We start from the raw sequence: 23,316 nt of genomic DNA, 5'->3' as shown, positions 1-23,316 counted from the left end.
ACTCCTGGGTTCTATCCCCAGCTCTTTCACTGGCTCAGCCCCTGCCTTTCTAGATAGACGGGATCCCCAGTGCTGCACCCTCCCCGGAGCCAGGATGACAGGAGCCGTCTGTCCAGGTCGCTTGGCTTGGGTCTGTCTGGCTGTCTTTTCCTCCTGAGACACCCTGCCTAGCCCCACAACCTTGTCCAGCCCCCCACTTCCCCCCCCAGCTGGCCCATCCGGCTGAGATAGCATCCCCCAATGGGGCCCCGGGCTCCCAGTCACGCTCTGCGAATTTCTTGGCACTGGGCGATTTCCACTGTAAACAGATCGGGGGCCGGGGCTGGGGTGACATTGTCCAGGAGGCCTGGCCGGCCCTGCCAGGGACATGGAGCAGCTGGGAAACTGATGCAACGTCAGCATGGCTGGCTGGGGGGCTTTCCCCTCCCAGGGAGGGGACTGGCAGGTTCGGAGGTGGGGAATGAGGCACAGGGCATTTTCTCTGGGGGAGGGGGGAACCAGGACTCCTGGGTTCTCTCCCTGGCTCTGGGAGGGGAGTGGGGTCTGGTGGTTAGAGCAGGGGGGGCTGGGCCCCAGGACTCCTGGGTTCTTTCCCTGGCTCTGGGAGGGGAGTGGGGTCTAGTGGTTAGAGCAGGGGGGCTGGGAGCCAGGACTCCAGGGTTCGCTCCCCGACTCTGGGAGGGAAGTGGGGGCTAGTGGTAAGAGGGGGGGCTGGGAGCCAGGACTCCTGGGTTCTATGCTGGCTCTGGGCCGGGCTAATCAGGAAATTACTCATTCACCATGGACACTCTTTGCCCCCTGCTGGAGGCCTGGGGTTTAGAGCCATAAAAATTCACCGCCTTTCCCAGCAGCCCTTGCAGCTCCCTTCATAGTCCTGGGCAAGTGGCTGGGTTGGGAGGGGCTGGAGCCCAAAGCAGGAAATCCTCCTCCGGGCCCGGCTCAGGGCCACCCAGCCCGCCAGGGGCAGGTAATTCCTGAGCGATGCAGCAGGGTCGGCCCAGGCAGCCTGCTCCCAGCGGGGTCAGGCCCCATTCCCTGCCCCCCGAGCCAGCCAGTCCCTGCCCTGGGGCCGGGTGGGAGCCGGCACCCCCTAGAGGGGACAGGCCCCGTGCCCCATTTCCCGGCCCCCCTGAGCCAGCCAGTCCCTGCCCTGGGGACGGATGGGAGCCAGCGCCCCCTAGAGGGGACAGGCCCCAGGCCCCATCCCTGCCCCCCTCAGCCAGCCAGTCCCCGCCCTGGGGCCGGGTGGGAGCCGGCGCCCCCTAGAGGGGACAGGCCCCGTGCCCTGTGCTAACTCTCTCTTTGCCTTGCAGACTGGACTCTGGTGACGCAATGGAGGGACGGGGCCCGTCCACTGGGGCAGATTTTTCTGCCCCCCCAGCCGACCCTGCAGGGGGAGCCCCGGACCCGGGCTCTGATGGGCCGGGGGTGACAGAGCCAGCCCCCACGCTCAGCCACCCCTGCCGCTTCTTCTTGGCGGGCGGTTGCCGCTTCGGCGCCCGCTGCCGGAACCCCCACCCCGGCGCCCCGCCCGCCGCCCCCCAGCCGCCCCCCGAGCCCCCTAGCAAGAAGCCCCCCATGAAGACAGCAGGGGACGTTGTCTCCCGCATCCTCTGGGACCGCCAGCTGCCGCCCGGTGAGTTCACCGTGGGCCACCTGGACCGCTTCTCCGGCGTGCGGGAAGACGCCTTCACGGCCTTCTGCTGGGAGGACCTGGCGTCGGTCGGGCCGGAGGTGCTGGCCATACCCCAGCACAGGATCCAGTACTTCAAATATCGCGGCCGCGTGGTGTGGGACAAAGCCAGACGGCTGGACGACGTCTTCGGCTCCACCGGGGGCGGCCGGACCATCCTGGAGGTGATGGAGGAAGAGGCCGGGCGCCAAGAGGCCGCGGGAATGGGGGACGGCGGAGCCGGGGTGCCGGAGGAGGCTGTAGCTCCGGAGAACGAAGAAGAGGAGGAGGAGGATGTGGCTGAGCCAGGCGCTCAGAGCTGCCCCCCAGCACCCCCCCGGCCTCCCCGCCCCACCCATTTGGTGGCTGTGCGCATCACCAGCCCGGAGCTGCGGGGTTCGGTGGCCCGGCTCCAGGAGGCCCTGAGCCAGGCCGACCCCACCTTGGCCGAGTTCTGCACCCCACTGGCCACCCTCCACCTCACCCTCTGCCTCCTCCGGCTGGACGGCGCTGGCGAGATGCAGGCGGCCGTCAATGCGCTGCGGGAGCTGCAGGCTGAGCACCGGCGCCTCCTGCCCCCCGCCCCGCTCCTGCGCTTCCGGGGCCTGGGCACCTTCCGGGGCCGGGTGCTGTACGCCACCCCCGTGCCCGGCCCAGAGCTGGCGGGGCTGGCCCACGCCCTGGAGCAGGGCTTTGCCTGCAAGGGGCTGACCGTCGTCCCGCTCCCGGCCCACGATTGTTTTCATCTCACCGTGGCCAAGATCCCGGCGGGCGGGCAGCCGAGGCTGAGCCTGCCCCCGGAGCCCCCCGGGGAGGAGCTGGGGACCCAGGCAGTGGAATCGCTGTGTCTGTGCCAGGTGGGCGGGGGCAGACGGACCGATGGGTTTTACAGCACCCTCGTGGAGCTGGATCTGTACTGAGGAGGCCCCACGCCAGTCCCCAAATCCCAGCTCAGGATCTGGGGCTCTATTGACCCTTCTCTCAGGTCCCCTCAAGATTAGACCGGGGGGGGGGGGCTGGGAGCTAGGACTCCTGGGTTCTATCCCCACAGCAGGGAGGGAAATGGGGCCTAGTAGTTATGGGGCAGGCAGGGCTGGGAGTCAGGACTCCTGGGTTCTAGCCACAGCTCTGGGAGAGGAGCAAGGTTGAATGGTTAGAGCAGAGGCATCTGGGAGCCAGGACTCCTGGGTTCTAGCCCCAAGCTCTGCTCCCCAATTCACCTTGCCCCCATGCATATAATCCCCTTCCCTGGCATCTTCCAGCATTCCTGAACCCTGAGTCATTCACCCAACCAGCCGCCGCCGGGGAGGGCGTTCCTAGCTGAGATGCAGGACCTGGCCCTTTGTACAGCCTGCCTGGGACGGGCTCTGGGACCTCCTCCTGCCTCTGGTCTGTTAGCCCTTTGCCAGCTGCCTCTCCCCACGGCAAAGGGCCCAGGAATTCAGTGTGCCCGGTTCCTGCCAAGCAAGCTCAGCTCCCACACGTGGAAGGCAAAGGGTCCAGGCTGGGTCTGTTCCCCTCACCCCTGTGGGTTTGCACATGGAGTTGGGTAGAATTTGATGCTCTTGGATGATTTTGCCCCACAGTACGGATGTTTCTTTTAAAATAATTTACTCTACAATCAACGGCAATGTTCACAGCTCCTTTATACCCAAGCTGATAACAACCCATACCAAGGAAATAACCCTTCTCGAGCAGCTCTCTACTTCTCTCAATTCAAATTGTTGTAGCCAGAAACGGTCTTTCGTCGGCATGTGCAGACGGCAAAATTGGCATCTACCGCCGGGTCCCAAGAAAAACATCTAACCCCTTCCAGCCTCTTGCTACGGATACGAACAGGCTGATCTGCAGGCTTTGCTGGTGCGAACGGAGGACTAGATTATCTGTTCTCGCTCGAGCAGGAATTAATTCACAGCAGGGGTAGGGACTTGTCTTCTACAGTTCAGACTGACTGATGATTGATGAAGTGAGACATATAGACGCCTAAAGATGCAGAGTCCAGCAGGATTCACCAAACCAGCTTAGCACAATGAGGGTGACATGAAGTGGGAAAGTTCTTAATGTTTTCTCTGAATACTGGGTGCGTGCCTCAGTTTCCCCTATGCAGTTCTTAAGTATCTAGGTGGTGGGATAAGGGGGTGTGATTGTTGCAGAGCCCTAGAGGGCAGGTGTGATGGTGTCTGCACAGAGAATGGCCGACACCCTGTCTCCTGATGGCCTGGGCCCGTCCCCTGCAAGGTGCCAACTGAAGGTGTTGGAGAACAGAGAGATCAAGTGGCTCCTGGCCCGGGAAAGAGACAAAGGCCAGAGGAGGGGCTGGAGGGGGCTTCAGTTTGGAGCTGGCTGGGGAAACGGAAGGAGGCCGACAGGGTCTGGGCTTTCCACCCCCCAAGATGGACCTGACTGAGGGGTCCTGTTCTCTGTACCTACAAGCTCTGTATGGGACTGTGTTCCTGTCATCTAATAAACCTTCTGTTTTACTGGCTGGCTGAGAGTCATGGTGAATCACAGGAAGTGGGGGGTGCAGGGCCCCGACTCCCCCACACTCCATGACAGACGGTTAAGCAAGTCCGGCACCTAGGGCCACTTTATGCCACATTAGGCATCTGTCTGCATCTAAATCCCTTTGGAAATGTGGCCCCGAGCGATTTGCCCAAGGTCACAAGCACTAGGGCAAACGCCAGCATCCCAAGTCCCACATGGGATCACCTGATCCAGCCTCAAAAATTAGACAGGGGCCCGAGGCGTTTCTTCCTACGTTTGTCGTTTTTATTAATTTTCAATTTCGAGAAAAATACTCCTCAAAAAAGGAAAAGAGTTTCTGGAAAGAAAAAAAAAAAGAGCATTTGAAATCCAGCTATTCATGCTGTCGAGTGCACATCAGAAAGTTACATATGTCCAACAAAAGAAAGGAAGGGGGAAGGCTCGGGAGGAGAATGAGATGCTAAAGAGACTATAGGAAGAAAGGAAAAAAAAATAAAAATAAAAAGACAATTAAACTGAGGGCGGGGAAAGGGGAGGGAATGGATCATTACCAAGTTACCTGTAAAGAAACTGAGGAAATGGGGGGGGGGGAAATAATAAATAAAAATCAACTAAACTGAGCATAGACAAAAAAAAACTCCAGGACATAGAAACGGTGAAACTTAGACGTGATTGGAAGATTTGCTGGCGACTGGTTGAATCCATTAGCGGAGGGACGACCAATTCCCGGCAGCTGTGTGGTCTGCGTCACCCCAATTTCACTCTCTGCATCAGGTTCCCCCGATTCTTACAATGTCTCTAAGCAACAGTCTCTGAGGCGGGGGGGTAAGCCGATCGGGGCTCGCTCTTTCGGCTTTCATTCGCCGCCGCTGCTCTTTCGGCTCGCTCTTTGTTTTCTCTTTTTGCCCAGATGTGCCTTTTTTTTGGCTTTCTTTCCAAGGCTGGCCAAAAAGCTCAGAAGCAGGGGTAAGAGAGAAAGAGAAAACTGAGACAACGTTAGTTTCAGACCAAGGCGGAAATATACACAACAGCCAACAAAAGATCTACTCTTAAAAAAAAAAAAAAACCCCCCAACAATGTCAACAAAAGAAAAATCACAACCCGACCTGCTAAAGTTTATAATTAAAAAAAGTAGAAAAGATACTTTACAAAATACAATGGATTTATCTCCTTATTTACATCATAGAAGGGTGGGGTTCTGTACAGCATATCCTGAAGAAATATACACAGAGAAATCACATTTCCAAGAAGAGATCAGCATTGCACAGAGGAAATGGTTTCCTTGGCTTTTAAAGTGCCAGGAGGATCTAGACTACAGTTCTGGAAAAGATTTCCAGACCGGCCGGCTCTAGACGTTTGCTTCCTGTTGCTAGGGTGGTTTAACTAGGCAGCCCAGCTAAGCTCTGGGTTTTTCTTTCCTTCCGGAGTTCACTTCCGATTGCTCCGGGCAGGAGGAAAGGAAAGAGTGTTGCGTTTCGTAGTTGATTCCTCCCGACACCATTTACACAGATCGGTGGGGGTAGGGGCTGTTCTTCGAACACGGGCGTGCGTGCGCCGAGCCGAAGACTGAGGTGGCGCGGGCTGGCATGGCCGAACGGGACGGCGGTCACGCCAGGTGAGGGCATTTTGCTGCGGAGGACAGGCTGACCCTCCCCGCCCCAGTGCCCCCGCAGAACGATCCGCTGGCAAGAGACTAAAGAAAAGCGTTAACATCGCGTGGGCCCCTGCCCGGCACGCCATGGAGGAGCTGTCCAGCGGCCGGCCGGCTTACCCTCGTCCGTCTGCGGAGATGCGTGGGGGCAGGGGTATGCCCCGGTGGCTGGCCTGTGGCACACACCGAGCCGCCATTACCCTTTGGTTGCGATTAGAGGGGGGGCTTTGGAGGGGGGAGGGGGAGGTTAGAAGTTGGCCAGGACTGCTAAGCTCTGCCTGCAGTCAATCTTGGTTGCGTCGGTGCCCGTGTACACCAGGGACAGAGCGCCTAGGAAGAGCAGGCACTCCTCCACAGCCTCGAAGGCCAGCTCGGACTGAACGTAGGAGACGGGGAGCACCGGGCGGAAACTGAAGGAAACAAAATGAAACAAATAAACAAAACCCACCAAGGAACAGGGGGGGGGAAAACGCAGCAGGAGGCAGGTTAGGACAAGCACAGACTGAACCACCACCTAACCGATCTCGGCCCCAGGGATGTAGCCAGTACACCCCTCCACCTCAGATCTGGCCCCCCACAACCCCCTGTCCCATTAGATCTGACCCCACACCACCATTTCCCCCTGGACCTGACCCCCAAACAGCCTGCACACACACTCCCCCCCGGCCCCGCAGCTCTGATCTCCCTGCCCTTCCCAGACCTGACCCCCAGGCAGCACCCCACAACAGAGATCACAGCCAAATGGGTAACTGCCTGCCCCAAACCGCTAGCTCCCACCCATCACCACCATCAGTTCGGTTGCCTGCACCCCCCACAGCAACCATCCGCATCCCAGGTCAGGCGGTGGGTAACAGATACCTCCTTCTCCTCACACCCATGCTCTTCAGGGGGGGCTGCACCCCATGCCCTTAAGGAGCAGCATGAGGTCCCTGGTTTTGAGAGCAGGGAAGGCAGCTGCCGTGGGGCATGATCTGACTGCTAGAATCTCCCTGTGTGGCCAGGAGACTCTCCTACGGTGGCCCCTTAGGCCACTCCCAACCCTCCCCCGTCCTCTGGCCGCCTTCTCTAGCTTTGCCCTTGTTCCCCCCAGCAGGAAGTTTGCCTCCTCCACCGCTTTAGGCAGCAGCCTGGCCCCTCTGAATCTCAGCGGGAGAGGGAGGGCAGCCAAGCCTCCCCCGCTCCGGGAGGGAACCACCAGCACTTTCCGAATCAGAATGGAGGTTTCAGGAGATCTGACCTCCAGAAAAGTGCCACCATCCAGCACAACGGGATCCCCCACCACCAGTCCTGTCTGGGGGCTACGGCACCAGGACACCTGGATCTGCCACCCCTTGGCAAGGTGCCAACGTTGATCTCCCACAAATTAAGCCCCCCCACGCCCGGAAGATTCGCTGCCGGGCTGCAATCCCCTGCCTCAGCCCAAGCCAGGCCGGTCCCAGCTCCCCGCTTCGAGCCAAGGGCTGCCCAGCATCTGGGCACGGAGCAGAGACGAGTCCATGACGGGGACCCCGCGGCACACTGGCTACGTTCTACTTACCTGCCGGATGGAGACGGCTGCTCAGGACCAGAGGGGCTGGTTAAGATCATGGACGACTCTCCCCCCGCCCCGAGCTAGGTCAGCCCCCTACCAGTGTGGGATCCTTCCTAACCCCTGCCCTAGCTGGCCAATCGGACACAGCCGTACAGACGACCGCAGAAGGAGAGATGTGACTGGATGCACCCACATCTCTACCCTGATTCGGACGGGAGGCGCTGGGCGCCTCCGGAGGACAGCGCTCAGCCAGCGAGGGGGCACCTCAGCCCAGCCGCTAGGCAGGGGGTGAGGTTAGCGGGCGGGGCGCCCTCCCGGCCCGACATACGTTTTGATCATGGCTTTGAGCGCCGCCTTCCTCTCCCGCTCGGCGAACTTGTCGATGAGGTAGCCGGACATGCAGGGCGCCTGGCGGTAGAGCCTGAAGAAGCGGTGGTAGTTGGACAGGGCCCAGGCGGCGCGCAGGGCCAGGGCGTGGGCCACGCAGGAGTCCGCCTTCAGCTCCTTGGTCAGGTAGGCCAGCTCCGTGGTGATGTCTGCAGGGGAGGGGAGGCAGGAGGTTACCGCGGCTGGCCACAGGCCCGTTCCCAGCCCTGGGGGTGCTGCAGAGCCGGGTCGGTCTCCTGGCACTGGCTGGGAGGCTCTCCATCTCGGATGGCCATTTTCATTGGCTCTTTGGGGGCTCTATGACTCAGAATCCCTGGGGAGTCCTCCAAGGCTCACCATAGAGCGCAGACTGGAGCAGGGTGACGGATAGAGTGGTACTTATGTAGGCAGCCACTCTAGGCACAGCTCTGCAGCCAAGGGGGGGCCCCACCTGAGGGCTGTGCATCCCCGCTCTGTGGCCAAGGGCCGAGCTTGGGGGGGGGAAATGACACCCCTCTAGGGCAGGATCTCTATGGTTAGGGAATGTGGGGCCAGCAGCCAAGGAGGCTCTGCATATTTATACTGCATGAGCCTTCCCCTCCCGTCCCCGGCCAGGGCCTGCCCGGCTCGCTCACCGCCGGAGTTCTTGGTGAAGATGTAATAGAGGATGCGGTAGGCGGTGAACTCCCCCACGTTGCCCGGCAGGTTCTCCGCATAAAGAGACTTGAGCTGGGTCTGGCACTGGTTGAATTCCTCATGATCTCCCTGGGGAGAGACGGGAATTCCTGTTATCGGGGCGGGGCCCGACTCCCCCAAAGCGCATTATTGAGGGATTGGGGAGAGAACCCAGGAGTCCTGGCTCCCAGCCCCCCCCTGCTCTAACCACTAGACCCCACCACCTCCCAAAGTCAGGGATAGAACCCAGGAGTCCAATTGGATGCTCAAGCTGACTTGCCCTTTTTTGCCCCCCTTACACCCGGCCCATTCCACGTTGCCCCCAACGCTCGGTTTTATCTCAGCGGACATCCCCCCCGCCCGTCCCCCCGCCAGCTGCCCCTCCAATGATGGAGTGAGCGTGCAGGCGACAACCCAGACGCCCACCCCTCCTCACCTTCTCCAGCGCTATCCGGGCGTGGGTTTCGTACACCTCCACCGTGAACTCCGTGCGGATGCCCTGAACCTGCATGGAGCGGGGGAAAGGGGTTACTCCAGACACAAGCAGGGCTCCCCCATGGGACGCTCTACAGCCTGCGTTATCCAGGTCAGATTCGAACACAACCCCCTCCCCCGGTGATGAGCGCCCTGCCACCAGACTGTCCCATGGAGCCGCTTCTCCTGTACCAAGAATGGCAGAGGTCGGGGGGCCTCCGAGGGGCCACCTTAAGAGCTCTGACTAGCTGCTCCCGCAGCGGCGCCAACAGGGCAGGCCAGCGAGGTGGGCAGCTCCGGACAGCGAGGACAAGTTAACCCCACGGCCCAGGAGTCAGCGCTGGGGGATCCGAGGGCCGGGAGGAAGAGGTTGTACACACAGAATATAGTGAGACAGTAACGTATGAAGCCACCTGTCTAGGAAGGGAGAATTCCTCTCCCGACGCAAGACAGGAAGTTGCTTGTAGCTGCCACCAATTTTGAATGAGGTCAAACAGCAAGTGAAGTTCGGTTGGATAAGAGAACCCAGGAGTCCTGGCTGCCAGCCCTCTCTGCTCTAACCACTGGACCCCACTCCCCTCCCAGAGCTGGGGAGAGAACCCAGGAGTCCCAAGTCGCACCATGTCTAGTCATTTAGGGCTTGTCTATATGGAGAAGTTAACCAACACGGCTATAGCAGGAGAATGATCCAGCGTGAGCCCGTGTGGACACCCTAGACTGGAGTCATGACTCTGCATCCAAAGCGGCTGGTTTCCCGGTGCAGAGGGGCCCTTGGAGGAAGGCCTCTGCCAAGACCCATTTTTGCAGCTCAGCTCCCCGTGGACCCCTCCCGGGGGAGGGGCGGGCAGCTCACCGTGAGGTCCTGCCGGATAGATTTCATCTGCTCGCAAGCAAAGGCATAATCCTGCTTCTCCTTCCAGTGCGACTTCACCATGGACAGGGATTTCTTCAGCACCTGGGGACGCAGAGCGCCTGGGTGAGCAGGGGACGCGAGTGAGAGCGGCGACACCCAGGGGACAGCAGCGCCCGCACTAGACAGGACAGCGTTAAGTGTCCCGGCGGTCATGGGGAGCAGAGCCTCAGCTCCCAGCCCCAGTGCTTCACGAGAGCAGGCCGCGAAGCCAGGCTGGCCTGCGGGCCGGCTGATCGCTGCTTTGGAGGGGTGCGCCTTTGGGGGTGATGACCATGGGCTGCCCAGACCCCAACCCGAGATCAGCCCCCTGTGTGCAGACCCCAACCAAGATCCGGGGCCCACCCTCACCCAGCTTCCATATGTGGGGTGCTGCCTAGGCAGAGTCCCCACACTGGAGTATGGCATAGACAAAGCCTGGGAGGGGAAACTGAGGCAGGAAACAGGGAAGTGACTTCCCCCCCCCCCCCAGGCATCCTGGACACCAGTCCGGCGCTCTGTCCACTAGCGCCCGATGGCACCAGCAAAGTACTGGGCCTGCCAGCTTTCACGTGGCACAGAGCATTAGCTCCTCGCCTTGCCGGTTCACTGGATACCCTCAGAGCTGTGATCTCAGCTGGGACACCTCCTCGGCTCCCAGCATTATGTTCCCCCCAACCCAATTCCATCTGGGGCCCCTGGCCTGATGGGGCCTGCCCCGGGGCACTCCAGTAACCCCAGCGGAGGCTGCCCGGCGCTCACCGAGACAGGCCGGACGGTGGAGGGGTCTGGGGCGCACGTGAGCCGCAGGTAGTGCTTGGTGATCTCCTGACAGGTGCCCATAATCTTCAGCTCATTCCAGTCCAGGCTCTCCGAGCCGGCAGGGTCCAGGCTGTTGATGGACAGGATGAGGGGCTCCAGGCGCAGCTTCTTGGAGTGGCCGTGCTGGAAGCGGGCCGCCCGCCGCTGCTTCTTGAACTCCTTCTCGGGGTCCTCGTAGTCCATGGCGTTCCGCCGGCGGTTGCGCTTGGAGGGGCCCTGGTCATGTCTGAAAGGGACGGGGCCGGGAGGCTCAGCTCAGCAGCCAAGTGGAGGGGGCAGCAGATTTGCCCAGGATCACATGGCAAGTCTGTGGGAGGAACTGGGATAGAACCCAGGAGTCCTGGCTCCCACCCCCACCCCACAGCCAGGTAGAGAACCCAGGAGTCCTGGCTCCCACTCTGCCCTCGCTCCAACCCAGTAGCCCCCATTCCCCACCGAGAGCCCAGGAGAACCCAGGAGTCCTGGCTCCCCGTCTGCGCTCAAACTCTGCTGCTTTGGACAGCGAAGCCACGGACCGACCTGAAGCTAAGCCAGGCTGGTCCCGACCCCGAGAGCCCCCCACCTAACCACTTCCTGGCTGGCGTGCCCAAGACCGGGACGTGGCGGGGTTACCTTTTACCCCTCTGCATCCTCATGCGGCCCCGGTCCATGTGCCCCCCTCGGCCGCGGTTTTTCGGCGCACTCCTGCGGCTGGCCAGGCGGCAGTCGGTGCCGGAGAAGGAGCTGTCGGAGTCCGAATGGGAATCACTGCCCAAAAGAGGCAGGGTTAGAGCCCGGCATCTCAGCCCTGCCCCCTTCCCCCGAAGGGCCTGCCCGCAGCAATCCTGGGGCCCCCTTCACCCCTCCTCCAAGAGCCAGTCCAGGGCTCTTCCCCAGCTGCCCCCCCCCAGTCTCCTGCATGTGTGTGTGTGTGTGTGGGGGGGGGGGGGGGGAGAAGAGCTCCCCCTGAGGAGGAGATGCACAGGCAGTTCTCCCCACTCCGAGCAATGGGCTCAGGCTCTCTGCAGACTCAGGCAGGCGTCGCTGTGCCAGTCACACTGGGGTCCCATTTCCAATGTTGTCTCCCCACCCACCTGGGTAGCCGGTTAACTTAGCTTTTCAGGGTCCTGGAGGGGCCCGAGGGGCTGAGCCAGTGGCGTGAGGGATACTAGCTTGGCTGGGCTTCTTGGTCTGATCCAAGGAAAGCCTTGGGTGGGGAATACCAGGCTAGACAGGCCCAGGGGCCTGATTGGGGGGAGAAGAGAGAAGAGAGACACGCCGGGTAGGACAGGCCCTGGGGTCTGATCTTGTTTCTAATCACATCACGCCCTCAGGGTCTAACTAGGTCTGTCTGAGGAGTCCACCCTCATGTATCCCGGTATTCTGGCTGGGCCCCCGCGCAGCCCCAGCCCCGCAGCCCCCTACCTGCGCCGGAAGTGGCGGCTGGGCGAGCGAGAGGATGAGCGGGAGCGGGAGCCGGCGCTGGAGGACGAGCTGTTCTCCTTCATGAAGACGTTGCGGTTCCCGAATTTGGTGGGGAAGCTGTTCCCTCGGGCCCGGCTGGCCCCGCCACCCCCACCGCGCTGGGACTGGGAGCCCACCGCGCCGCCTCCACCGTTGCCCCTCTGCTGCTGCTGCTGCGACAGGCCGGCCGGCATGGGGCCCCGGGGAGCGTGAAGCGAAGACATCTCCCAGCGCTTCTTCTTGGGGCTCTCAGCCATACTGTCCCTGCCCAGCCTAGAAGGGAGAGGGCACGTTACGAGAGGCGCCACTGGGGGGTCGGGGGTCAGAGCTCAGCTACCTGCTTCTTGGGGGGCTGAGATCACCCCGGTTTTACAACAGTGCCTACTCCTGACAGTATCTGGAGAACTCAGGAGTCCTGGCTCCCAGCCCGCCCTGCTCTAACCACTACATCCCACGGCCCTTCAAGAGCTGGGGATAGAACCCAGGTGTCCTGGCCCCCCCGCCCCCCGACCCTCACCCCGCCGGCACTGTGGCTCACCCCGGCAGCGGCTCCCTGCTCCAGTCGATGGTGTAGGCCGTGCCATCCTGCAGCCTGGCTTGCAGCACTTCTTTCAGCAGCTTCTCCGTCCGGTCCTTGTCCTCCTCCGACTCGCAGGCGGTGAAGCAGCGCTGGACGTATTCCTTCATGTCCTGGGGCCAGTCCTCTGGTTTGCCAGCGGATGAGCTGGGGGGAAAAGGACCAGAAAAGAAGCCAGACGTTAGAGACCCAGGGTGAGCCACTCAAGCAGGGTTTGGGAGGGGAGATAAACTCCTGCAGTCCAGGGCACAGACCCGCCCCAAGCTGATGGGACTTATAGATCCCAAGATGGGGCAAACCTAGGCTAGATCAGGCCAGAAGATATGGGTGTGACATGACACCCCATATTCTTCACTGAGATATGGTCATGATATGAATATGGCACAACTAAGATGTGTTTTACGCAGCATGGGTCATGTGAGGTATCATCGGAAAGGTTCTGATTTACTGAATAGGATTACCCAATTTGTACGTATGAATCATTTCTGTCTCTTGAGTTAGGAATACCGACTATGTAACAATTACAACTGTGTGTACACCCTGGGAACGCCCACCAGACAGTATGCAAACAGCCTGGATGGGCCGTTAGGAAGGACAATAGGACTTTGAAGATACTAAACTTCCCAGAAGTTTCCTGGGATGCTGCTTTGACATTACAGGGTCAGGTGATCATGTCACCTGGTACTAGGCTCCATCTTGGGCTTCTAGTGTTTTTCCATTACGAGGGGGTGGGGGTCAAACAGGGAAACAAAGGATTCCTGCCATATGCAAATCCTATTTAAGGCCGGGGAGTGAGTTAATCTTGGTTCTTCTCCACTGCCTCCCTGCCCAAGAAGGGAGACTGCTGAAAACACCTGAAGAAACAAAGGAACTAAGCTGGGGGGTGGTGGGGCAGGGGCTGAGCCCAGGCGAGAAAGGTCTGGCCTGTAATAGGAATCCCTGGAGATTTAAGCTGCCAGCAGTGCAGTTTACCTTCAAGAAACTCTGCAACCCGCTTGAAACAACATTTACGGTGAGAAGTTATTTGTAGTCAGTATTCTTTAGTGTATTAAGCTTAGTTTGCGTGTTTTGTTTTATTTGCTCAGTGATCTGCTTTGTTCTGTTTGCTATCTCTTAGAATCACTTACAATTTACCTTTTTTGTTTATTCTGAAACCTGGTTTGTGCAATTCATAACCGGGGAGGGGATAAAAAGCTGTGCAGATCTTCCTCCCCATGGAGGGAGGGAGGGAATTTCATGAGCTTACGCTGTATAGATCTCGATACAGCATAAGACCATATAATTTTGGGTTTACACTCCACAGGGTGTGTGCAACAGAGTGCTGGGCAACTCCCCGAGCTGAGTCTTCCCACACAGAGCTGGCTGCAGACTCTGTGTGAGTCTACAGCGGAGTGCGTGTGTGCGCGTGTGCAGCAGGACAGGGTGAGGGAGCCCAGGCTGGTGGAACGGGCGGGCTCAGCAGGACCCCAGTACATCAGGTGGCACCCCGGAAGGGGGGGGTCCAACCTGTCACGATGGGAAGTATTAACGCTGTTGGACAAGGCACTGGGAAGCCCCCAACTGGAGTCCTGTGTCCCATTTCGGGCACCCCTGGGTTTTTCCAAAGCCAGGAGGCACCGTTGTGATCATCTAGTCTGATCTCTTTAACATAGGCCAGAGAACTCCCTGGAAATAATTCAAGGAAGAGGAATCCAAGCCAGACGGGCAGAGAACGGCTGCTAGGATGAACAGGGGAGTGGAGAGCTGATCTTATGAGAAACTTTTGCCCACGGGGAGTTTAGGGGCAGAGCTGGGATTCTAACTCAGCTGTCGCTCCCAGCCCTGCGTCGCTTCCCCCTTTATAGACCAGCCCACCTCCCTAAGGGGTTGAGTGTGACTGACGGAGCGGCAGGGGAGTGAGACACGTACCCTTGGTTGTGATGTTTCTCCGAGTTCTGCTGCGGCCCGAAGTTGCCGTGCTGGTCCGAGGCCCCGAAGTTCTGGTTCGTTAGCACGAAGGGGCGTTTCTGGATGTTGAATTTCAGGCCGCCGGCTCCAGGGGCTTCTGCTGAGACAAGGGAGAAGTTTACCGGATGGCTCGAAGCAGGAGATGAATTCCGAGTTTATTAAATCCTTGGATTTGAGGGACTCACTCGAGATCAAGCCCCCAAACTAGATACACGGGACCCCAACATCTGTCGGACTTGATTTAAGCCAATCCACCATCTCTCTAATTTTACTTGGAAACAGAATCTCCTTAACTGCTATGTCGTCTTGCTGTGCTGATGCTAAAACCCCTGTATAAACAGCCCTATGTCCCATCCCAGAGGTGGCTTCACCTCTGCATCAGGCGAGGGACCCCTGTGTAACCAGTCCTGTGCCCTGCTACAGAGGTGGCTGCATCTCAGCACCAGGACAAGCATCTCTGTATAGCCAGTCCCACGCCCCACCCCAGAAGCGGCTGCATCCAAACACAGGGCAAGCAATACAGAAGGGGAGGGGAGTGCCTCTGGAGAGAAGGCAGAAGGCTAACACACTTGATGCCCCTTAGAGGAAAGTCTCCATTGCAGAGCACGCCCCCATGAGGAGGGAAGGGATATTCGTCGTTTTGACAGACTGGGAACGAGCACAAAGCGCTGATACGCTCTGAAGAGCTGTGTACGCGGCTCTGTGTTTATTACGGCTCTATTTAGGATCGCCCGAGCTCATTTACACGTCGAGAGATGCTTTTCCTCATCACCAGGGCCACAAACTTCACCTGGGCTCTGAAAGTTACGCTGGGCCCCCAACTCTCACGTCCGCCACCAGTAAAGGGTCGGTGATAGGAACTTCGTCAACAGCTGGGATGTTGCGTGAGCCAAAATACAGTCCCGCTCCCAGTGCCAGAGCGGGGCTGGCTCTGTGCTGCCAACAGGGTGAGTGACTGATCTGAGACCCACTCCAGCTCATCCAGCCACTCAGCTGAGAAGAGCGAAGCAGAGCCCAGGAGACCCGACCACCAGTCTCCCCCACCCTGCTTTAACCCCTAAGAACTGCCCAGAGCTGGGAACAGAATCCAGAAGTCTTAGCTCCCCACCCTAACCACTAGAACACGCTCCCCCAGGATGGCTGGGTTCTGTTCCTGCCTCCCTGCCCCCTCCCCCTTGCTCTAACCCACCAGACCCAGGGATAGAACCCAGGAGTGCTGGCTCCCAGCCTCCCCTGCTCTAATCCCCTAGTATCCCACTCCCCTCCCAGAGCTGGGGACAGAACCCAGGAGTCCTGGCTCCCAGACCCCCTGGTCTAATCCTTTGACCCCTCCCAGGCCTGGTACCCAGGAGTAGCCATTTGCACTCAGGGCCAGGACTCACGTTTCATGCGGTTCCACAGCTGCTGCCCCTTCTTGGGCTTGGGCCCCTCTGAGTAGCCGTGCTGGCTGTAGGAGGCGCCGGAGGAGTTCTGCTGCAGGTGCTGGCCCCCGGACGAGCCGCCCTGCTGCTGGCCCATGGCGCCCCCGGGGTGGTTGCCATGCTGTGGAGGCGGCTGCGGGGGGTTGGAGGTGGCCATCTGCTGCTGTTGGTTGGGGTAGGCCATGCCTTCCTCCATGCCAGGGACCGGGGGCTGGAAGAGGGAGAGAGATGCTCTCAGTGGAGGGTGGCACACGACTGCCCTGCACAGGTGTCAAGGCCCGGTGAGAAGCAGATTATGGGTAGAGGTGTAGACAAACTGGCCCATCCCCCCTCCCAGATACACCAGTGTAGCCCCACGGCCTTCACGGGGCAAGGAGGGGGGAACTGGGCCAACAGCCATTTTCAGCCCGTCCTCTTAAGAATTGGGGAGCGGCCAAGGGTTACAAGCCCCTGGCTCAAGAGGAAAAGTGTGAACCTCAGTTTCTTGCCTGCTGTCATACAACCAGCAGGTGGCAGCCCTGACACCCAGTCCCTGTGCTCTACCCCGCCCCCTCCCAGAGCTGGGGAGAGAACCCAGGAGTCCTGGCTCCCAGCGCCCCCGCTCTAACCACTAGACCCCACTCCGTTTCCAGAGCTGGGGAGAGAACCCAGGATTCCTGGCTCCCAGCCCCCCAATCTAACCACTAGACCCCACTCCTCTCCCAGAGCGGGGGAGAACCCAGGAGTCCTGGCTCCCAGCCCCCCTCTCTAACTAGACAACACTCCCGCCAAGAGTCTCAAACAGAATCCAGTCACTTCTCACTCCCAATCCCACCTGCTCCAACCCCTAGGGAACATGGCACCTCTGAGCCAAGGACTGAACCCAGGTGCGCCAAGTCCTGTTCTAACCACTAGGCCACATCCTGACGCGACTCCTGGCCCTGGGTGGGAGGAAAGAACCGAGCACTGTCCAGAAGGCCGGGCAGTGTAACCTCTGAGCGCTCTGCGAGGGCTGGGACATTGGGACCTACCTGGTTCATGTTCCCTTGGTGCTGGCCTGGACCTTGCGGCTGCTGGGCCGTCGAAGAGGAATACGACCCTGCGACCCCGTACTGGTTGGGGAAGCTGTAGCCTGGGTAGACGTTCTGCAGAGAAGAGCCCAGCCCCACAGAGTCGCATCAGGACACAGCACTTGGCAAGTGTTTTACAAATGCTGGCTAACCACCCCCCCACACACACACACGCCCTGCCCCCTGCAAAAGATATTAAAGGCTTCCTGCACGTCCCAAAGTCAACTCCCACCGCCCAGCACCTCTCACGAGCTGATGCTACGTCACTTAGCAAGAGATGAGCTGGGGCTAGACCCCAGGGCTCCTAAGAGATCACAAACACACGGCAGGGGATAAATCGCTCACCATTGGGTAACAGTAATTATAGGGGTATCCGAAGCTGTACGGCTGGTACCACTGGTAATATTGTTGCTGCTGCTGCTGCATAGCGTTTGGGTCTCCTTGCTGGGAGGCATACTGCAGAGAAACATACGGGACCATCAGGAAAGGCAGTGACTAGGGAGCGCAGACTGGACCCCACTAGCCTTGCGCAGTGGCCGCGGTTAGTCCTCCGTTGGCTATCCCACAGTGCACTGCACCGGGTACCAGACCTCTGGATATGAGCTGCTGCTGGGGCAGCGGGGGATAGCAACCCAGATTGTCCCCAGCATGCACCGATACACAACACGGTAGCGCAGGAGGTGTGCGCACACACAACACTGTCGATAGAAGACCGTGTCTAAAACCAGCGTGTGGACACAACCCAACCGGGTCAGACGACAGACTGGAAGCTCACTGGGGGCGTTTTGTTCTGGGTTCGTACAGCAGCTCCCACAACGGGGCCCCGATCCATGGCTGGGGCTCCCGAGGGCAGTAGCCACGTAGATAAAGAAGAGCGAATGTGTCCAATCAGCGAGGTATAAAACGGAATCATCCCAAGTGGTCTGAGGTGATTTGTGGTAACAGATGGGGGGCCCCACAGCAGTTGGAGCTGTCCATACACAAGACCGTCCCTGCCCTAGAGAGTTAGACGATCTAAATGGACAAGAAGGGCAGAGGAAGGGGACTGGAGGGTAAGTGACTTCCCCAGGTTCACCCAGCAAAGCCAGGTCTCCCAAGTTCCAGTCCTGTGCGATATTGACTAGGTTACGCCGTCAGCCTGTGAAACAGTATGGAAATTAATCCTTTGATCCTTCTCTCGGGCACTGGGGAGGGGTAAGATCTCCGGGCACACTGGCTCCCAGGAGACCAGAATCCCATCAAAAAGTGGGGGCATGTTACCTGCGTGTTAGCCTGTCCGTTGTTGGAGCCCTTGCTGGTCCCAGAGGCGGCGTTGGCTTTGCTGATACTAGCCAGTGCCTGCCTGGCTTTCTCCCACTCAGGGTTCTCATGTGCCTGCCCCTCCATGCTGTTTTCCCGGGCTGCGTTGTTCCCTAGATTGTACTGGGGAGCCCTGGATGTGTCAAGAGAAAGACAAGAGTTACGCTTGGAGCCTGGGAATCCCCCTGCCCTGGCTGCACAGGTAAGGGTCAGCCCCAGGCAGTCGAGGGTAAAGCAAGCTGCAGTTTTAGCTAAGAGCAGAAGGGAGGCAGGAGTGCCACCCAGAGGATAAATACAGCGATTCTCTTGGCAGGCACTCTACTGCACACACTTCAACTCTTGCCGCTGTTCCCTCCTCCTCCGCACTAGGGTCTCCTGCTCACACATGGTAACTAATGAGGACACACTATGATGCTTATCTGCCCCCGCTCCCTGCTGTAGTATCTAAGCACTTTGCAATCTTAATGTATTAATCCCCACAGCAGCTGCATGAGGCTGGGCAGCGCTATCACCCCCATGCTACAGAGGGGAAACTGAGGCACAGAGAGGCTAGGAGGGAAAGGAACCCAAATCATTAGGTCCATCCTGCTCTGGGAGTCGTGTCTCCATGACCTCCCACAGCCAAACATGATATGGCCACTAGGAATTGGACTGAGATACTTCATTTCACACAGATCACCAAACTGCCAGAGGGGAGCAGCCTTCACCCATGGGATCCGGAGTCAAACTTAGCCGTGTCTAGCTCTGTCCCTTACTGCCAGTCCCCTTCTCTATCCGAGAACCTGGCCTGCCGTGAAAGAGGCGCATACGCTCAGATAGTCCCATTGAGTCTGGTGTGGCTATTTCGCACCCGGGCATCTAGTGTCTTTATGACAACACAAACAAGCTTTCGTCTTCACAGGTAAGTCAGAGGGCAACATTACAGGGTGTTATACCTCTGGCCTTCTCACCTGCATTTTGCTCATTAATCCACCTGCTGCCACAACTACTTCTATGCATCAAACCGCCGAGTGACTTTCAAAGAGCTGTCGATTTAGTTTTTTAAAAAATAAAAAAGGAAATCTCTAAAAAATAAAAGAAGCATGCTTCCCACTTCAAAATGACACAGCTTATTTTCAGTTGTCCAATATCTGGCAAGCCCCAGGGCTTAGAAAACACCCAGCTAAACTATGAAGAAAATTATACAAAGTCATCTTGCTTGGCCAGGGAGAGGATATTTTAGGAAACTGAGTAGAATGCCCCTAAACGGGGGGAGGGATAGCTCAGTGGTTTAAGCATTGGCCTGCTAAACCCAGGGTTGTGAGTTCAGTCCTTGAGGGGGCCACTTAGGGATCTGGGGCAAAATCAGTACTTGGTCCTGCTACTGAAGGCAGGGGGCTGGACTCGATGACCTTTCAGGGTCCTTTCCAGTTCTAGGAGACAGGTATATCTCCATATATTATTATATTATTAAACTGATCAGATTTCATACCAATGTTGTGTCGCCTTTTGCTTATAATGAAGGCATTAAGAGGTTTTATAGTAGAAATTCATGTCTTGTCTACCCAGTTCTTTCCTGGAAGACTCCATGGTTGACTGGATAAAAATCAATGATTATTTTTATGAAATCAGATTTTTTGATTATTTAAATTTTAATAAGGTTTACTTTTTAAAAATAAACCTGTTTAAAAGAAAATCTGAATTTAATACAAGATATGTTAGGCCTAAAGTAATTAAAAAATAAAACTGCTGAATCCATGAACTTCTACCAAAAAAACTTTGAGTTAAAGGCTGCTTTTCTATATAAAGAAAGAATCCGGGGAAAAACATCTAACTTATGACATCAAATTTTATATATATGGCACAACAGTAATAACTAAGCAATAGAATAAATGGACACAAATCAGACATCAGGAATGGTAACATACAAAAGCCAGTAAGTGAACACTTCAGTCTCCCTGGTCATTCTATTACAGATTTAAAAGTCACTATTATTGAACAAAAAAACTTCAGAAACAGACTTCAAAGAGAAACAGCAGAACTAAAATTAATTTGCAAATTTAACACCATTAATCTGGGCTTGACTAGGGACTGGGAGTGGCTGGCTCATTACAGAAGCAGCTTTTCCTCTCCTGGAATTGACACCTCCTCATGTATTATTGGGAGTGAACTACATCCACCGATTGAATTGGCCCTGTCAACACTGGTTCTCCACTTGCGAAGTAACTCCCTTCTCTCCATGTGTCAGTATATAATGCCTGAACCTGTAACTTTCACTCTATGCATCTGAAGAAGTGAGGTTTTTACCCACGAAAGCTTATGCCCAAATAAATCTGTTAGTCTTTAAGGTGCCACCAGACTCCTTGTTGTTTTTGTAGATACAGACTAACACGGCTACCCCCTGATACTTAACTAAGCAATATCTCATTCACCTTTTTCCAACATACTAAAAATGTACAATTAATAATCTGAAAATATTAAGCTATATAATTGTTTAAATAAATGTATATAGATATACTGTACACCCAAAGATAGCAAAAAGATGAACCACATCTACTGTAAAGGTGCTACATTTTAATGGTTCTGTCAACCAATGAGAACGCACCTTTCATTAGAAAATAACTGAAGTACAAATGGAAAAGTTGATTTAAATTGATGGTTTAAATGGAGGCTTTCCACTTGGGGATTCAAATCATGATTGATATCTATCCATCCGGCTAGAGAACTGGCAGGACTATGACATCACAGGTACCAAGGTGACATGGGGAAAGTTAAGGCTTTGCAGGATTCTAAGCCAATGGCTAGGGGAAGATCATCAGACTCTCTTTCCAACACTGATTTAACTCAAAACTGATTGATAGGAGAAAAGATCTCTTTGACTCTTTATCTAATGCACCATCCTCTTGGTTTCATAAAAAAGGTTTTGACCCACACCATGATGGAGCACAGGACCCAGTGGCTGGCCGTTAAAGCCAAACAAATTAGAAACGAGTCACAAATTTGTAACTGCAAGGGTCTGTGGCCAATGGAACAAACTCCCACAGGCTGTGCCGAATTGAATTCTCCATCTCTTGATGGTATCAAATCAAGACTGGATGCCTTTCTGGAAGATGCTTGTTTAGTTAAATGCAAGTTATTGGGGTCAGTACAAGGGGAATTAGGGGAAATTCTATGGCCTGTTAAATGGGAGGTCAGGCTAGATGATTTAATGTTCCTCCCGGCCTTAAGAGTTTGCTAAGCTATGACTCGCTTGCCTACCGCATAAACCTCCCCCTCAAACACTGGTAAATCCCAATAAACAGTTAATGGTAAAAGAGATTTCTTTATACATCACAAAAGAAGAAAAAAAGAAACACCCTCAGTGTTCCTCCTACCCCCGACAACCTTTAAAAACCCACAACACCCTGGTATGCAGCAAAACGGTTCACATGTAGTTTTGAGGCCTTTAAAAAGGAACTGAAAATGTGTGTCATTTCCACTCCAGGAGGGTCCCAGCCTACAATGAGCTCAGCGAGGGACCTTCCAACAAAGTTGACAGGGGACCCACATGGGCCAAGTGGTTTTGCCTGCGGAGAATTCATTGCAGGACTGGAGCTCAGAACTTCACAGTGCTAAACGCAGCCATGCAAATCACGAATGTTACACTTAATACCAAAGTCAGCCAAACAACACTAATTTGACAAGTTCTCATACTAAGGCAGTCTGCTTTCTGCTATATTTCTAAGCCTTTGACTGAATGTTTATGACAGAGAAACCACCCCCTAAAATAACGTGAAATCCACAGACCACTTAAAAGGTTTTACTGCAGCTCTTTAGTGACGAGCCCATTAATTTGCTTCTGGATTCCTTGGTCACTCTGATTGGCTCTTTCAGATTTGTGCTCAGAATTTTTATCCTCACACCCTCAGTACCAATAAACATTTCAGCTTACTGAAGCATTTAAAGGGGTTCACCCATCTACTCTAGTCACACTTGACATAACAAAGATGCAGAAGACTTGTTTAGACACACAAGCTGGACCACTTTGATACCGGTATAATTAAAGTCGGTGCATTAATCTTCCCCAGCGTGGATGCAGTTATCAAGATGTTTATACTGGTATAGCTCATTCCCACACGAGGGAAATCAGCTATCCTGGTATACCTTTATACTGGTGTAGCTGCATCCACACGGGCATAACTATTTCAGCAATATCAATCGTACCCCTAACTGAAACAGCTATACCAGTAAAAAAAACTGTGTGGCTTAACCCACCAGTGCTCCCCCCAACCTTGCTTTGCCCCATTTTCAAAGGCCGTGAGAAAAAAAGGGCCTTGCTATGGTGCAGTAGAAAAAGAGCCTCAACAAGGTCAGGGTCCCATATAGCAGATGGCAACTCTCGCCTTAAAAAGTCAACATTCTCTTCCAAGTCATTTTAAAATTATAACTACACAAGATGAGGATGATCCTGTGCACAGTTACTATCGCTTGCTTCAGAGGAAGGAGCACAGACAGCCGCTGTGTCCGGCTTGCTACAATGCACAGAGAACAAGGATTCATTCCTGTCCCTTCTGAATCACTAGCTTATGCTCTGAAAGAGAAGATTCCTTTGTAGCTATTTGGTGACAAGACGATCCAGCCCGGCTAACTGACTAGGGCATGTGGCAGCCTGGGAGAATAAGGGGAGCTTAGTTTGCTTTGGCCCATAAATCCGGGCTTCTGTCAAATGAAGACAGTCACTGCTAGAGACATTTCACTGCTTCCTCTACCCCCTTCCCCACAAAAACCTCAACGCAGCAGTATATTAACGAGCAACCTCTACTGTTCCTACCCAAGCACCCAACATGCAAAGATCACCATTCAGAGGCTCGCTGGTCGCCTATGTTGGTCGCCATCGTTCAGTCGCTGGAGGGGGGGAAATCTGGGATTCTAGATGTCGCTCCCCGACCCGGCTTCGTAGACAGAACGCAGCACCCTGGGGCGCGCCCCTCTCTCGCAGTGCCGGGGTGCCGAGTAGACAGTCACGGCAGCCTCAAGTCGGTGCCTCCTGGGGCAGGA

At 56.2% G+C, this 23,316-nt stretch overlaps 2 protein-coding genes across 2 annotated transcripts; one reads left to right on the top strand and one right to left on the bottom strand.

Moving 5' to 3' along the window:
- The first annotated feature begins 891 nt into the window (after nucleotides 1–891).
- Nucleotides 892–2,592, top strand: LOC113405900 (leukocyte receptor cluster member 9-like). Its single transcript, XM_029914452.1, has 2 exons — nucleotides 892–967; nucleotides 1,314–2,592. The coding sequence occupies exon 2, from the start codon at nucleotides 1,333–1,335 to the stop codon at nucleotides 2,590–2,592; it is 1,260 nt and encodes a 419-aa protein (XP_029770312.1). The 5' UTR covers nucleotides 892–967; nucleotides 1,314–1,332.
- Nucleotides 2,593–5,974: 3,382 nt separating this feature from the next.
- LOC112121138 (leukocyte receptor cluster member 8-like) lies at nucleotides 5,975–23,310 on the bottom strand. The gene is made up of 15 exons (XM_026647213.2): nucleotides 23,116–23,310; nucleotides 18,262–18,433; nucleotides 17,347–17,457; nucleotides 16,963–17,076; nucleotides 15,914–16,163; nucleotides 14,466–14,628; nucleotides 12,546–12,731; nucleotides 11,969–12,280; nucleotides 11,177–11,311; nucleotides 10,505–10,790; nucleotides 9,707–9,808; nucleotides 8,816–8,884; nucleotides 8,340–8,469; nucleotides 7,667–7,874; nucleotides 5,975–6,217 (listed from the first exon to the last, which is right to left on the bottom strand). Exons 1-15 carry the CDS (start codon nucleotides 23,151–23,153, stop codon nucleotides 6,055–6,057), a joined length of 2,439 nt encoding a protein of 812 aa, XP_026502998.1. The 5' UTR covers nucleotides 23,154–23,310; the 3' UTR covers nucleotides 5,975–6,054.
- Nucleotides 23,311–23,316: the final 6 nt, after the last annotated feature.

This window comes from Terrapene carolina, unplaced genomic scaffold, assembly GCF_002925995.2.
Source record: "Terrapene carolina triunguis isolate 2854851 unplaced genomic scaffold, T_m_triunguis-2.0 Scaffold51536, whole genome shotgun sequence".
Classification (NCBI taxonomy): Eukaryota; Metazoa; Chordata; order Testudines; family Emydidae; genus Terrapene; species Terrapene triunguis.
Note: the sequence above shows the minus strand (reverse complement) of the source record. Positions and strands in the feature narration are given on the sequence as shown.